Raw genomic sequence first — 16,600 nt, forward strand, 5'->3', positions numbered from 1 at the left:
AACACAAAAAGCGGTTTATCTCGATAGCCATTCATCTGATCGATTTCAAACTTGTTAAGTGTGCTGCTGGGAACCTGACAGAGCAGTGCAGAATTTTGTGCAATTCGGCACAGCGCCACCTACTGGCAACACAAAAAGTGGTTTATCTTGAGAACCGTTCATCTGATTGACTTCAAACTTGGGGAGTGTGCTCCTGGGAACTCGAAGTAGTGCGGCGCTGAATTTCTTGCAATTTGACATAGTGCCACCTACTGGCAACACAAAAAGCAGTTTATCTCGAGAAACATTTGTCAGATTGTGACTTCAAACTTGGGGAGTGCGCTGCTCGGACCCCGATGGAGTGCGGTGCCGCATTTCATGCAATTTGGACTTATTCCAGGACTGTCTATATGTCTGTCCTTCGCGTATCTCGAGAACCGTTTGTCGGATCGACTTCAAACTTGCGCTTAGGAGGACCTGACAGAGTGCAGTGTGTGTGGGGGGGGGGGAAGCGCCTACGGGGTGGTGCATGGGGGAACGGGCATTGCACTAGTTCTATAAATTTCGCTTCAGCAAGTAAAGAGGGGTTGAAACACCAAGAATACGTTTGTTTGGGAAGAGAAAGACTTAAGGTCATTGTCAAGGGGCCATGATCAGAAATCACTATGTTATGGTATTTAGTATTGGTGACATGGGAGATTAATTGAGAATCTATTAGAAAGTAATCTATTCTGCTATAAGATTTATGGACATGCATCTAGAATGAATATTCTCTGTCGGTTGGGTGTTGAATCCTCCAAATATCTACTAAATTCCTAGATTTAATCAAATTGTTTATGACCTGCACTGATGATATATTTGGGGGCGGGCGTGTGGATAATCTATGGAAATGTGGATCTAAGTAACAGTTGAGGTTGCCGCCAATTATTATATTTGAAATACTAGTGTCAGGGAGCAAGTCAAAAACTTTTTGGAAGAAATTTTGATCATCTATATTTGGACCGTAAATATTAAGTGGGGTTATTGGAAATGAATTGATCGTACCTGAAACTAAAATATACCTGCCAAAAGGGTCAGCAGTAGAGGTGAGTTGAAATGGAATGTTTTTCCTAAAAAGAATGGCCACACCCATGGCATGAGATGAAAATGTTCATTGAAAAACATGCGAAATCCAGTTGCGTTTTAGGCTACACTGTTGAGTTGATTTAACATAGGTATCCCTCAAAAACATGATTTGCGCTGACAGTGATCGAAGATGTCTGAAAACTTTTTCCCTCTTGACAGCCTAACCCTTTAACATTCCAGAAAGCAAAAGTGACGTCCTTACCCCCTAGCTGAATCCTAGCCTGAGATCCTAGCATAAACAAACAGAAAATAGATTTGTATAGGCAAGCACAGATTTATATAGTAGAATAAAGCGACTGGTAGTGTTGTCAAAACAAGAGATAAAAACAACAAAATGAAACAGACCTGGCTGAGATTAGAACAAAACAATACAACATATAGAACCCAACCCCCCTCCCCCCTGCACGTGTCACGTTATGTCCCGTTTAATCTAAATTAAGGAGTCCTCCTGAGAGTGATATGAGCTAGAACACTAATGCTCACAATAAAGCAACCGTGCCACTCGGTCAGAAAACGTTCAAAATGCACACTGTGCGTTGCACACCGATTTTGTTTTATTTTTTACACATAACGTTAGAGAGAGTCAATTAGCATGGATGAGAGATCAACCACGGCTGTTGCGAAACTAATCATACATAAAGAAAAGACAACCTGTATTCAAGCCGTGCCCCGGCATGTTATCATCCAGACAGGGAGTTTATGAAGTCGCGTGCCTGCTCCGGGGTAGAGAATGTCTTTTTGGAGGACTCCGTGGGTCACCTGTAGAATAAACGGGAAAAGCATGGCGTAAGGTATTCCCTTCTCCCGCAGCCGTTGTTTCACCACGTTGTGTGCTTTGCACTTCTTCACCAGCGCCGAGGAGAAGTCGCTGTAGAATGAGAGCCTGGACCCGTTGTACATCAAAGCACCGTCTTGACTGGCACGGCGAGCCGCGTCCATCAGCCTGTGCTTATCTTTGAATGTGTGAAGCCTCAGCAACACCGATCTGGGGCTTTTACCTGGGTCTGGTCTCGGCGCAAGCGAGCGGTGCGCTCTTTCCAACTTTATACGCCCGGCCTTGGTAGTCATCTTGAAGACAGTGGGCAGCCATGCTTCAAAGAAATCCACCGGCTGACCCGTCTCTGTACCCTCTGCCAAGCCAACCACTCTGTTAAGGCGCCTGCTGTAGTTTTCAGCCATATCCAGATTCTCCGTTAAGGCAGTGACCTGCTTTTCGAGCTCGACAATCCTTGACTCCTGTGCAGTGGTGGAAGTTTCAACGACCAGGATTCTTGCCTCTGCTTCGTCTAGCCGCCTGCCAGCAGTCTGGAGCTCGGCAGTATGTTTCTGAATAGCCTCGGACAGGGGGCTAAGTTTGTCGTCGATCACCTTTACAATATTAGCAGTCATCAACTCAAAGGCTTTAGCGAGAGCTGGGTTAAGCTGGTCGGAGATATCAGATTCAGCCTGGTGGTCGCCATCTTCTGAGCTCTGGTTAGGCTCTGCCGGGGCTCCTTTCTTGTCGGGTTTCTTTTTGTCTTTAGTCATCGTTAAAAGATTGTGGCCAAAAGTCTTCCAATGACATAGCCCGAAGTGTTGCCAAAAGTGGCCTCCAAAGCACGTTCATTTTCAGGATAATCAAATAATTAGAACCGAGTGGCACGGAGCTCCAGTCGAGACAATACGCTCAGCTCGCCACCATCACGTGACTCCAGCTGAGACATTTTTAACAAAGTCCATTTTCAGTCTGGAGTCAAGCTCTACAGCAATCGTTCTCAACTGGTCTAGCCTCAGGACCCACATTTTTCCTTTGTCATTAAGTCACAACCCAAATTTCGGATTTTTATATCTCACATTTATTTCACAAAAAATAGTGCAGTAATACACAATGCCTTCATGCACTGTTAAAACCGTGAAATAAACTAACTTTGGGGGCACAGTTTCCCTCAACTTAGAAAAACTACATAATGGGGCTTTAGGGTTAGGGTAAAATACCAGGGTAAGCCAATCAGAGGCAGAATACGGCAGGCCATGCCTTTGCCATACTAGGACGTGCGCTGTATCATGGTATGTCCTCCAAAGTATAAGTGCAGGATCAGATTTTTATTTTTTCCCCACGGGTGTCTGCGACCCACTCAAAGCGGCCCTGCAACCCACGTTTGGGTCCCAACCCACCAGTTGAGAAACCCTGCTCTACAGTAGCCTAGGTAAACCCAGCCACCACGTGACCTGCTCTCTCAGTTCCCAGTCACTATAGTGACTGAGAACAGGTCTGAGAGCAGGTCACGTGGGGGATGGGTTTACCCAGGCTAGCTCTACAGCACCCAAACCCCCGTATTCTTTACTTTTATACAACAGCATACGTTTTGTAACTTCCCTGGTTGTACCCCAGATTAAGTTAAGACAATGTTTATTTATTTTACGTATCATATTGTCTGTCTGCTGGAGGGAAGATATTTGCTATTTTTTTAATCAAAAATTGTTATTGATTAAATTTGTTAACATAAAGGAAGAAAAACACCACAAACACACACACAAAAAAATAGATACAACAGGGAAGGGAAGAGGGAAGATGTTTGCTAAGAAAAGCAGTTTGGATAGCATGAAAGTAGGATGAAATTATATTTACCGTAAATTCCGGACTATAAGCCGCACCGGTGTATAAGCCGCACCTGCAAAGTTTTTTTCTTATATAAGCCGCACCGGACTATAAGCCGCGGGTGTTTTAATGGTATTTTTTTTTTTTTTTTTTTTTTTTTTTTTTTTATTGTGTTTTAATGTTTAATTACCATATGTAAGAGATGGCTGTTTGAGGAAGCTCCCATTTATTAACATTTCAACAAAACAACATAACACAACACCACCTGTGTTGTTTTTTACAGTGCACACAGTGTCATACAGTGTCATACAGTGTGGTGAAAAGAGGGCAAGAGAGGAAATTAAAACTTATTATAGTTATATAGGATTTATAGTTAGAAAGAGTGCTAAAAAAGAGAGATTCTTTTTTTTTTTTTTTTTTTTTTTTGAAAAAATCCATAGATAAGCCGCACCGTTATATAAGCCGCAGGGGACAAAAAAGCCCAAAAAACGGGAAAAAAGGTGCGGCTTATAGTCCGGAATTTACGGTATTCTTAATTTATAATGAGTACTTGTCATTCCCAGGGCGGCGAGGGCGAGGCAGACCTGGGCATGATTAAGGGACTGATAGAGGACACACTGTTCAGCACTCAACCAGCCATGGTCCTCAACCTGAAGACCTGTGTATCCAGTCCTGCGGTGAGAAACCTTTTGCTCTGCGGTGATTTTCTACTTAATGGTGCAGTCCGGGCCCTCTGCACCCGGCCGGATCTCCCCAACACTGACGCTGGCAAATGGTTTGTTTTCACATAACCATTTGGGAACGAGTCACTTGGGAAATGGGTTTGCGGGCAGGCACTTAAAAAAAAATATCTAGCAGGTGATTGGATGAACCATCTGTCTATCATGGGGTCGCTTCTCGCTGTCATCACACCTAAAGCCCGCCTGTAGCTGCCTCATAGGACGGCGATTGGTGCGAACCACTGGTGGTTCGGATTCAAACCAATAGATTGGAAATTGGCAAGATGGATTTGTTGTGTGATCGTGATCTCATGATCTTGCGCAAATCCAACTCCCTCCCAAGGTTATTTTCTACTAACTTTCAGCGATAATTGCATAACTAGTTTCTAAAAAGAATGCATCGCTGTGACTGGATGCTGGATGATATATAGAGCCTATCGGAAAGTGATTTGGCATTTGAGCTCTGTGTCCTCTCCTCTTCATGCTCCCAGGTTCCCATGGACTATCTGTCAGCGGGGTTGAACCCTGTGTCCCAGAGTGTCCTTGTACGACGACTACTGCTTCGGCAGCTCAGGGCAACCTGCAATAAAGGTCAGCTTTTCCACCTCGGCTTCAGATCATATCCGCTGGCGTTCCACTGATTGCAGTGTGGTGTCACCGTGTGATTGCAGTGTGGCGTCACCGTGTCACTGCGTGTGATTGCAGTGTGGCGTCACCGTGTCACTGCGTGTGATTGCAGTGTGGCGTCACCGTGTCACTCCGTGTGATTGCAGTGTGGCGTCACCGTGTCACTGCGTGTGATTGCAGTGTGGCGTCACCGTGTCACTGCGTGTGATTGCAGTGTGGCGTCACCGTGTCACTGCGTGTGATTGCAGTGTGGCGTCACCGTGTCACTCCGTGTGATTGCAGTGTGGCGTCACTGCGTGTGATTGCAGTGTGGCGTCACCGTGTCACTGCGTGTGATTGCAGTGTGGCGTCAGTGCGTGTGATTGCAGTGTGGCGTCACCGTGTCACTGCGTGTGATTGCAGTGTGGCGTCACCGTGTCACTGCGTGTGATTGCAGTGTGGCGTCACCGTGTCACTGCATGTGTGCAGGTCAATGGTCCAGACCAGGGGAGCTGTGCTGCGTCCTGAGCCTGGACCAGCCCTTCACAGAGAGGAGAACCCGCTTCCTGTCTGTGCCCAGCAGCCCTGCCGCCTCGCTGGAATGGAATGAAGACGTCACTCTGTAAGGCCACATCTGCGCTAGCAAATTGCATTTGATGTGTCACGATTGTTTAGACTCGCCACGCCTACAGTAGAGGAGAAAGCTGCACTAAAACAAATTTTGCATGTGTTACTCACTTACTCCTATGATCTTGGATAGTTTAATCAATATTCATGACCATGAACACCTATGCCAACAAATCAAATTTCATATTCCATAATATCATCAAACAACACTCTCTGGAGCTGCTGCACCTACTATAACGATGAGTGTGACTTAACAGTTTTGATTTGAGCTTTTACATGCAGGATAGGCTTATTTTACAGCAGCTATGAACAAGAAGATTTGCCTTTACTCCTGGGAAATCACCAATAATAATAAAATAGTGTCCGAATTTTCAGTCTTGTATCCATTTTACTTCTAAGGAATCATTTAGATTAGAACAATTAGATCGATTTAACATTTTATTTATTTATTTTATTTCATTTGAACTTTGTTTATACAGGGGTGGCCCTTGAGAGCAAGCTCTCATTTGCAACAAAACATAACTTAGTATTCAGCAATTTGTTGTTCTGTACGTATTTAGTGTCTTAACCCAGCTTTCTCACCTGTATTGTAGGGATCTGGGTCCAGAAACCAAAGAGCTGAGAATAAGACTTCTGGAGCGGAACTGCAAGAGGGAACGTAAGGCACCGCTCAATAGTAATTTACCACTGGCTGCTGCTCAGAATCCTGATCAGCAGTATCTTTTAGGCTAGTGAAGCAAAATCAAATATGCCCAAAATACAGTTAGTATGCTCACTTTACTGGCCTTTGTTAGCTAGTGTTTTTGGATGTGTAAACTGTCAAAAGATGTTCACATTATGGGCAATTACTATAATTTATTAAATGAACAAAACATGTATGAGAAATATGTTGTCTGTAAATGTGTTGGTGTGCTCTTTCATCATGACTGAGGTCAAACTTTTTGTTTTTCTGGTAGAACTCTTGCCTGGCCACGCCTCCATAACCTTGGACCGCCAAAATAAAGTTCCTACCGGACAACACATACTGTCAATCACTCCAGGCCATGGCGTGGCACCAAATGCTACTGTCACCCTCGAGGTGAGTGACAGTTCAGATGTAGAAACAGATTTTGATGTCATTATCATACTTTCAAGTTACATGTTTTGCTTATTTTACATTTCAGTGTTATTGTTTTTAATCCAGCATTAATGGAGCTAGTGACACAAACATGCACAACAAAGAGAGAGGGAGGATTGAGAAATGGTCGATACATATCCATTATCATACAAGATTGAAAAGACTATAGCCAAGCATGATGGCATGATGTCAATACTAGCCTTTTCAGCTGCCAGTGTGTTGCCTTATTTCCTTCTTGCAAGCTACACATTTATTTTGTTTGATTTCCAAAAACAGCTGAAACATCTGTATCTTAAAAACAGCTGAAACATGGGGGGCAGAGTGGCGCAGTGGTAAATGCTGTCGCCTCACAGCTAGAAGGTCCTGGGTTCGATTCCCACCTGGGACGCTGTGAGCGCTGAAGGAGTGCGTGCCCGTCCGCATGTCCTCGAGTCCACACCAGCCGGGTGGGGTCGCCAAAAAGGGCCTTTCTGTGTGGAGTTTGCATGTTCTCCCCGTGCCCCCTGGGGGTTTCCTTCATATAGGAACCCCACACCAAAACATGCAATATCCTGGTTGCTGAAGTGGTGTCTCCTCTGGTTGTTCGGAAGGAGGGGAACTCGTTGGAATAGCGTGATCCTCCCACGTGCTATGTCCTACCGGTGAAGCTTCCCCTGTCAGGTGAAAAGAAGTGGCTGGTTACTGCCCATGTCTCGGAGCCAGCCTGTCATGGAGCCAGTTTCGGCTCTCCCCAGATCGGCAGAGGGTGGAGCAGCAACCAGGATAAATAAAATAAAGAATTAGCACTAATGGGGGATAAAAACGGAATAAAAAAATCTGGAACTATAAAACAGCTGAAACACCTCCTGTATCTTGGTGCTATAAAACAGCTGAAACACCTCCTGTATCTTGGCACTATAAAACAGCTGAAACATCTCCTGTATCTTGGTGCTATAAAACAGCTGAAACACCTCCTGTATCTTGGCACTATAAAACAGCTGAAACACCTCCTGTATCTTGGCACTATAAAACAGCTGAAACACCTCCTGTATATTGGTGCTATAAAACAGCTGAAACACCTCCTGTATATTGGTGCTATAAAACAGCTGAAACATCTCCTGTATATTGGTGCTATAAAACAGCTGAAACATCTCCTGTATCTTGGCGCTATAAAACAGCTGAAACACCTCCTGTATCTTGGCGCTATAAAACAGCTGAAACACCTCCTGTATCTTGGCGCTATAAAACAGCTGAAACACCTCCTGTATCTTGGCACTATAAAACAGCTGAAACACCTCCTGTATCTTGGCGCTATAAAACAGCTGAAACACCTCCTGTATCTTGGCACTATAAAACAGCTGAAACACCTCCTGTATCTTGGCACTATAAAACAGCTGAAACACCTCCTGTATCTTGGCACTATAAAACAGCTGAAACACCTCCTGTATATTGGTGCTATAAAACAGCTGAAACACCTCCTGTATCTTGGTGTTATAAAACAGCTGAAACACCTCCTGTATCTTGGTGTTATAAAACAGCTGAAACACCTCCTGTATCTTGGCACTATAAAACAGCTGAAACACCTCCTGTATCTTGGCACTATAAAACAGCTGAAACACCTCCTGTATCTTGGCGCTATAAAACAGCTGAAACACCTCCTGTATCTTGGCACTATAAAACAGCTGAAACACCTCCTGTATCTTGGCACTATAAAACAGCTGAAACACCTCCTGTATCTTGGCACTATAAAACAGCTGAAACACCTCCTGTATATTGGTGCTATAAAACAGCTGAAACACCTCCTGTATATTGGTGCTATAAAACAGCTGAAACATCTCCTGTATATTGGTGCTATAAAACAGCTGAAACATCTCCTGTATCTTGGCGCTATAAAACAGCTGAAACACCTCCTGTATCTTGGCGCTATAAAACAGCTGAAACATCTCCTGTATCTTGGCGCTATAAAACAGCTGAAACACCTCCTGTATCTTGGCGCTATAAAACAGCTGAAACACCTCCTGTATCTTGGCGCTATAAAACAGCTGAAACACCTCCTGTATCTTGGCGCTATAAAACAGCTGAAACACCTCCTGTATCTTGGCACTATAAAACAGCTGAAACACCTCCTGTATCTTGGCACTATAAAACAGCTGAAACACCTCCTGTATCTTGGCACTATAAAACAGCTGAAACACCTCCTGTATATTGGTGCTATAAAACAGCTGAAACACCTCCTGTATCTTGGTGTTATAAAACAGCTGAAACACCTCCTGTATCTTGGTGTTATAAAACAGCTGAAACACCTCCTGTATCTTGGCACTATAAAACAGCTGAAACACCTCCTGTATCTTGGCACTATAAAACAGCTGAAACACCTCCTGTATCTTGGCGCTATAAAACAGCTGAAACACCTCCTGTATCTTGGCACTATAAAACAGCTGAAACACCTCCTGTATCTTGGCACTATAAAACAGCTGAAACACCTCCTGTATCTTGGCACTATAAAACAGCTGAAACACCTCCTGTATATTGGTGCTATAAAACAGCTGAAACACCTCCTGTATCTTGGTGTTATAAAACAGCTGAAACACCTCCTGTATCTTGGTGTTATAAAACAGCTGAAACACCTCCTGTATCTTGGCACTATAAAACAGCTGAAACACCTCCTGTATCTTGGCACTATAAAACAGCTGAAACACCTCCTGTATATTGGTGCTATAAAACAGCTGAAACACCTCCTGTATCTTGGCACTATAAAACAGCTGAAACACCTCCTGTATATTTATTGCTATAAAACAGCTGAAACACCTCCTGTATCTTGGCGCTATAAAACAGCTGAAACACCTCCTGTATCTTGGCACTATAAAACAGCTGAAACACCTCCTGTATCTTGGCACTATAAAACAGCTGAAACACCTCCTGTATATTGGTGCTATAAAACAGCTGAAACATCTCCTGTATCTTGGTGTTATAAAACAGCTGAAACACCTCCTGTATCTTGGTGCTATAAAACAGCTGAAACATCTCCTGTATCTCCACAATGTTGATTGAGGCTATGTCCATTTGGATGAATCATTTGCAGTATATAGTGACATTATATGACATTACACTGTTTGGATCTCACCTCCAATTACCACCCACTGCCATAGGTGTCACCCAAGAGTACAAAACTGAAATCTTAGAGATTATCACTTTAAACTAAAAAAAAAAAAAATTTGCAAGTGACCCTAATAATCTTCGGTTCATTAAAATGTGTGTGGTGTAAAGAAAAAGCCAAAAAAGTCCCCCCCTCCTCTCCCACTGGGAACCACTGGATTAGTCATTTAAAATGGAATGTCCCAGCAGGTACAATCTCTGTTTAAAAATGTTTTGCCCACCCCCAAAATACACTTTGTCAGTTGTCAAATGAAAAGCATGGGTTATTGTGAGAGCATCTGACTTACAGTACTGCCTCACTTATGCCCAATGTACAGTAATAGGACGTGCACAGAGCAGTATGAACAGTGTTTTTTTTACTCTTCCAGTTGCGTTACGTGGAATCAGAGGAGCCTGGCAGCAGCCACCACGCTGTGCCACTTCCTTCTTCACTCACACCCACCAAGAAGGTCGACGTGGACCGAACCATCATGCCAGACGGAACCATCGTCACTACTGTCACTACCATCCATTCCCGACCCAAGCTACACCGCAATCCAGGTGAGTTTGTGGTTTGCATGATTGCATTGCCACAGGGCAAGTCTGCAATAAATAAAAGATAAGAGAATGTTGCAGCGTTAACAGTAACAATGACATGAAATTACACTGATAGTGATGGTGACTTTCAGGTGATTCCCCCATGCGTTCCCCGTCCAAAGTGGAGGTGACTGAGAAGAAACCCACCATCCTGTTTGATGGCAGCACCAGCCCCAATCCTAGCAGTGAGTTATGGACTGAACATGCAGTTTCCACGGCCAACCCTACTATTTTGCATAACAGATGCAAAATAGGACAAGCACCAAGCAGCTGTGTAAGACGAGATGAGAGGAATGCACTTCAGGGTGCACTCTGAGTGCGGGTTCTCTGTCCAATGAGCTCATTGACTTCCATAACAGGATTATACAAGGAAACTGTAATTAAGTCCAAGCGGTAACACTTTCTTTGAAGGGGTGTTCATAATGCTGTCATGACACTGTCATAACCATGACATAACACCTGTCATGAACATTAAGGAGGCTTTATGAATGTTTATGACTGTTGTCATTAAGTGTCATTCGGTAAATTGTGTCACTGTTAGTGCAAAGTTGATATTGTTTGAGATGTCTTCATTATGACAACTTGACATTAACCAAGACATCATAACCTGTCAATGTCTTTGTCATGATAACTTGACATTAACCTAATTACACTTAATGACAGCTTAATGACAAGTTAAAAAAAATGTCTACTGTATTGTGGTCACAGAAAACCCTCATGACATGACTCATTTGACAGTGTAATTACACTTAATGACAAGTTGTCAATATCAATTAAGGTTATGTTGTCAGGTTAATGTCAAGTTGTCATGGCAAATACATTGACAGGTTATGATGTCTTGGTTAATGTCAAGTTGTCATAATGAAGACATCTCAAACAATGTCAACTTTGCATTAACAGTGACATAATTTACCGAATGACACTTAATGACAACAGTCATAAACATTCATAAAGCCTCCTTAACTCATTCCCTGCCATAGACGCAACATTGCGTTATTTCAGAATCAACTCTTTCCCGCCATTGACGCAAATCTGTGTCAATGGGTCTTTTCACTGCCATACGATAGATAGCGCTCTTGGCCACCTTTTGAAGTGATTACCATTTTACATTACCATACCACTTATTATTTTCAACTCTGGCGGCGAATGAGTTAATGTTCATGGCAGGTGTTATGTCATGGTTATGACAGTGTCATGACAGCATTATGAACACCTCTTCAAAGAAAGTGTTACCATACAGGCTACCTACAAGCTGTATTTTGGACATATAGTTGTGGGAGGGTGATCATTCATTTTTCTTGTAAAATTCAGGAACTGGACTCTAATGCTATCACTAATTAGTTGATTAGGGTCCATTGGAAATCTTAAAATCCCACTGAGAAGTATTGTCGGAAGCTCATATCAGCTAAACTAAAAACTATTTTGAATTGAAAATATTATTGAAATCTCGTTACTCAAACCTACAATATGACACTCTTTAGTGCCATAATGAAAACAAAGTGTGTATACTTTCATTTATTTGACTTTGATTATATACCTTCACATACATTTCTACAATCTTTTCAGAATGGAGTAATTTTTGTACGTTCAGACAAAATGAGTGCACTTTCAAATTGCTTTGTCGTGCAACAAAAGGAGGTGAAGGCTGTGTCAAGTTTTGAGACTGTATTGCAGTTTGCCAGTATAATGCTTATTTACATGTTTGTATTTGTGTTGTCCAGAGGATGGCCCCCTCTCTAACGGCTTGGACCCTGTTGCAGAAACTGCCATTCGGCAGCTGACAGAGTCAGCCTGCAAAGTAGCGAGGAAGACGCCTACGAAAAGGAGCACACTCATCATCTCGGGGGTGTCAAAGGTCAGAGCATACATGTGGTGTCAAATGCAGTGCGCTTCAGAATGACTGACATCATTGGTAAAACAAAAATAACATGAGTAACGAGCGGTTCTCCCTTCGCCACTGGCTTTTTCTGAGCATAGAATATCCTGTTATTACCCAGTAGCTCTCTGCCATCAGTCTGCCTCTGATAAAATATTCCTCTGTTACTGTTGCTAATCATTCTGACTCAGACATGACTTAATCAGAATCCGCTTTATTGGCCAAGTATGTATACATACAAGGAATTTGACTCCGGTTTGCTTTGCTCTCAAAGTACTTGCATACAGAAAAGAAGAGAAAGGTATGCACAAGTTAAAACAGGAAAGGCAAAAGGGTACATTTAGACATTAGGTAACTACAATAAGTGGTATAAACTGTCTATTTTAAGTATATATGAAAGAATGTACATGTACAGTAAATGTATAAATACGCCACACACAGGATTGGAAACAAAGGCTTATACAGCTGTTTCCAGATATTGCACGGTTATATGCCGTTCAACGTGGAAAAAGTGGACGTGGTAGACAAAGGCTTAAATACAGATTTGATGATGTCCAGTATCCCGCTCATCAGGTTCCACTCTCAGAGGATGACTGTGCGTTATCGATGGGCTATGCTGCATCCATGGATGCAGCCATGCATGGCAACCACTGCAGGGCGGGGCCTCACCAGGACCCGGAAGAGACCACACCCTCCGATGTGTCCGAGCGCCCCTCTGTGGACGACGTGGAATCAGACACCGGCTCCACCGGTGCCTTGGAAACCCGGAGCCTCAAGGACCACAAAGGTACCACAGCCTTCGGCCTGCGAGAACTCACTTCTGCCCCAGTTACAGTGGTGATGTCAGCTTTAATACTGGTCCCAAACCAAGGAAAGAGCCACAGCATCTTTTCTATTTCACCAAATATATTTGGTGAATATCTTGATTTGATAACCAATGGCAAAAATAGTACGCCATGTGCTCTAGTGTGAAGAACACAGCACTAAAACTAGGGATGGTCCGATCCAATATCGGTATCTGGTGCCGATACTGACATAATTCACGGATCTGAATCGGGGGGGGGGGGGGGGGGTATACATTGCCCATGTATAATAGTATCCTTCTTTGCCTTGTATATTTTCTTAATTTTGTCTGCTTTTTGCAAGGTATATTTAAAAAAAAATCTTTAATTGGCTAAATCTTTGCCTATACTATATTCACCTGTACTATACGACATTCACCCATTCACACACACATTCATACACCGATGGCGGCAGGGTGATGGCACCAGTGGTGCCGGCAAGATCCTATTTCATAGTACACACAAGCACCATATTGCCCAAACCACCGACCTGATTAGTGGATGACCCACTCTACCTCCTGAGCCACAGCTGCCCCAGAGCATCGATTTCCACTGTGGCCAGCAAAGCTAAACTTGTAATGCTCTGGCAGTAGAAGATTTTCTTACTGTTTGCAAAACGTATATTTAGCAGTAATATACTGTCAGTCCATGTAACAAAAAGTTCAGTCAGTTGATTTGATAAGGGAACTATCCCATGGAATTGATTTTAAAAAGTAGTAGTGGGGTGAAAGTGTTTCCACGGGGTTTGCTGTACTGCAATCATGGATTGGCGCTGAAACATAATGGGCCGTTCCATTTAAACTGGGAAACGGGAATGTGATGGTTCAAAGGTCATGAGCTCCGATGGTGATGTCACCTCTGCTCCGATTCGTTCTGCCAAACTCTGAGGAGCCTCAGCAGCCCCGACCTCAAAAATCCAAGATGGCTGCTCCGCGCATCAACAGTAGTTAAAATCGTAGTAAATACTGTTTATTAGCACTCCAGTGTTTTTTGTCTCATTAAATCACCTGTATTCACAGCACTGTCTAACTTATATCTGTGTGGACATGTTGCTGCAGTATTTGTATGCGCAAAATACCGCGAAATGCATCGTTATCAACTGTTATTGCTAACAATGGCTAGCCTGGCTAGAGCTAACCCTGGCTGGTATCCCGACTGTTTAAATGGAACGTCGACAACTCGGGTTTGACGTCACTCAACCGTGAAATCCTTCGCTCCCAGTTGAAATGGAATGCACGATAATAATATTGTAACTTCTCTGCTTCCTCCAGTGGGCTTTCTGCAGAGCGGGACAAAGCTGTTATTCCGCAGACGGCATCGAGAGAAAGAGCCCAGCTTCAGCCAATCCCACGAAGACATCTCCAACCTGGGGAATAACTGTGTCGCTGCCACAGCCAGCAGCCGCAAGAAGTCTGGCAGCTTCTCCCGCCGTCTCATCAAGCGCTTCTCCTTCCGATCGTCCGGCAAGTCCAAAGGCAAAGCCACCGCTACCAATGGAGGAGCGAGCACGCTGGACCACTGACTGTGATAGCGAGGGTTGGAGAGGGGTCACCCTACTCGATAAGGCTCATTTCTATTATTATTGTCAGAAGAACAGCTTAACCTTGGCAAGAATCCAGTTGGTGACGGGCTGTCCACCCCAGGTGGGTGGTCATGTGTGTCTCATAAAGGAAACCTCTGGGAGGGCCTTCTTCTGGATAGAAAGAGTTGCACCTTCAGTTGGTGACGGGCTGTCCACCCCAGGTGGGTGGTCATCTGTCTTGTAAAGGAAACCTCTGGGAGGGCCTTCCTCTGGGTAGAAAGAGTTGCACCTTCAGGAGAGGTGAAGAGGAAATGTGCTTATCAAACCTGTTTGTTTTCGAGGAGAAATGTGCTGCTTGGTAGAGCGGAAAATACAGTGAAATGTTGTGTTCCGTCTGAACACAAGAGGTCAGTAGAGAGGCGATGTGTGATGGTGACCCTTTCCAATGGAATTACTCTTAAATTCTTTAATGATATAAAATGCCAGTATGATACTATTGGTTGCACTTTGGACTTTGAAGGTTTTTTTTACAGCACATGTAAACTTCTTGTGTTGCATAGAGGTAATTTATTATTTATTGCTCTTAAAGAAAGTCCTATTTTACACAGAAAATATGTTGTGGTAATTGCATTATATAGTAGAGACATTAGTGTGTGTTGTTTCCCTGCAACAGTCATTTTAAACAAATCGTAGGTGAACAAAAATCAACCGGTCTTAATTTAGTTGTAATGTTTATTCAAATGTTCATTGAGATTTGCTTATGCATTGGTTTTATAATGTGTTCATAAATGTAACGTGTATAAGAAGCAGAAACGGGCAAAAAATGCCTGTTTTTATTTTATTTTTCATATCATGAAGGGACCGTCATTGGAATATTAGGCTACTGTAATTTTAGCTAATAAATGCAATTAATTCTCAAATTGCCTCTGCTAAAACCTCAGCCTTTTCATCAGAGCCCCCTATAAGGACATGGCTGGGCAGATTTGTAAATAAATAAATGAAAGCAGACTGTAAAAGAGAATGCATTACATACTATACGTGAGCTCTAGTAGACTCTTCAAGCAGGGCAGTGAGTTAAAGCCTTTCAGAATTTGACAGTATACTCTGTGAAAACAACAAACATCTGTGAACTTTGTGCGATTTAATTTTTATTACCAGGTCTTGCTTTCCTTGTGGGCTCCTGTAGACTGCAGATAATGCAGAAGTGCATTTAAAACACACCATAGACATAGAGTCTTTAGTTAATGCACGCATTCATATTTCATCATATCAAAAACTGTTGTCATTATTGTACAGCATGTTTTGCATATTGTGCTTACAGAAGAACTGGCTTGCATGGGTCGGAGACAAGGTTACACAGACATCACGTATATGATGAGAAAAGCAAAACCCATCCTATGTCAACATTTTGGGGCATTTTCACATTTGTCAAATTTGTATTCCAGAAACAAAATAACAGTGACAACATTGTTCCATTACAATGTTACTTTATAGACAGGACAAATTAAGTCTGGCACGTGTTTTTAGATGCTCTTGGGAGGCATTGAGGAGCTACAGGATTGATTTTGATTCACGTTTACGCCAAGCTGGAGGTGAGGAGCTGAAGTTCTCAGGGCTCACCTTTTAGGGGGTTAAACAGAAGCCACTCGCAGTTGACTTCAATGTAGAATAGCAGTACAAAAAAAATCATAGAAAAATAACACTTATTTATTAATGACACAAAGGCACCATGACGTGACAATATATTACAACTCGTCTGGCCAAAGAATGCGCAAGATACACCGGAAATATTACTTTGGCCCATCTAAAAACATGGGACTCATGTCACATGTTACGGCAGTCTAGCCTGAGCCAAGTAGCCTACAACGATGCTGGGCTTCACTACAACAGCATTTCAT

The 16,600-nt window shown here is 43.1% G+C and overlaps 1 protein-coding gene across 1 annotated transcript in view; it reads left to right on the top strand.

The window, feature by feature from the left end:
* The window catches only part of c2cd2l (c2cd2 like), a gene marked incomplete at both ends in the record, with an annotated part of 78,940 nt that extends 64,238 nt beyond the window's left edge, over positions 1-14,702 (top strand). Inside the window, 10 exons of the mRNA XM_083642205.1 lie at positions 4,246-4,359; positions 4,893-4,992; positions 5,497-5,629; positions 6,228-6,292; positions 6,591-6,712; positions 10,255-10,426; positions 10,555-10,647; positions 12,184-12,317; positions 12,912-13,125; positions 14,452-14,702. Of these exons, the coding sequence (XP_083498331.1) occupies positions 4,246-4,359; positions 4,893-4,992; positions 5,497-5,629; positions 6,228-6,292; positions 6,591-6,712; positions 10,255-10,426; positions 10,555-10,647; positions 12,184-12,317; positions 12,912-13,125; positions 14,452-14,702 (1,398 nt within the window). The remainder of the gene's footprint in view (positions 1-4,245; positions 4,360-4,892; positions 4,993-5,496; positions 5,630-6,227; positions 6,293-6,590; positions 6,713-10,254; positions 10,427-10,554; positions 10,648-12,183; positions 12,318-12,911; positions 13,126-14,451) is intronic.
* Between the last annotated feature and the right edge of the window lie 1,898 nt (positions 14,703-16,600).

The sequence above is a fragment of the Poromitra crassiceps genome, assembly GCF_964638095.1.
Source record: "Poromitra crassiceps genome assembly, chromosome: 1".
NCBI lineage: Eukaryota > Metazoa > Chordata > Actinopteri > Beryciformes > Melamphaidae > Poromitra > Poromitra crassiceps.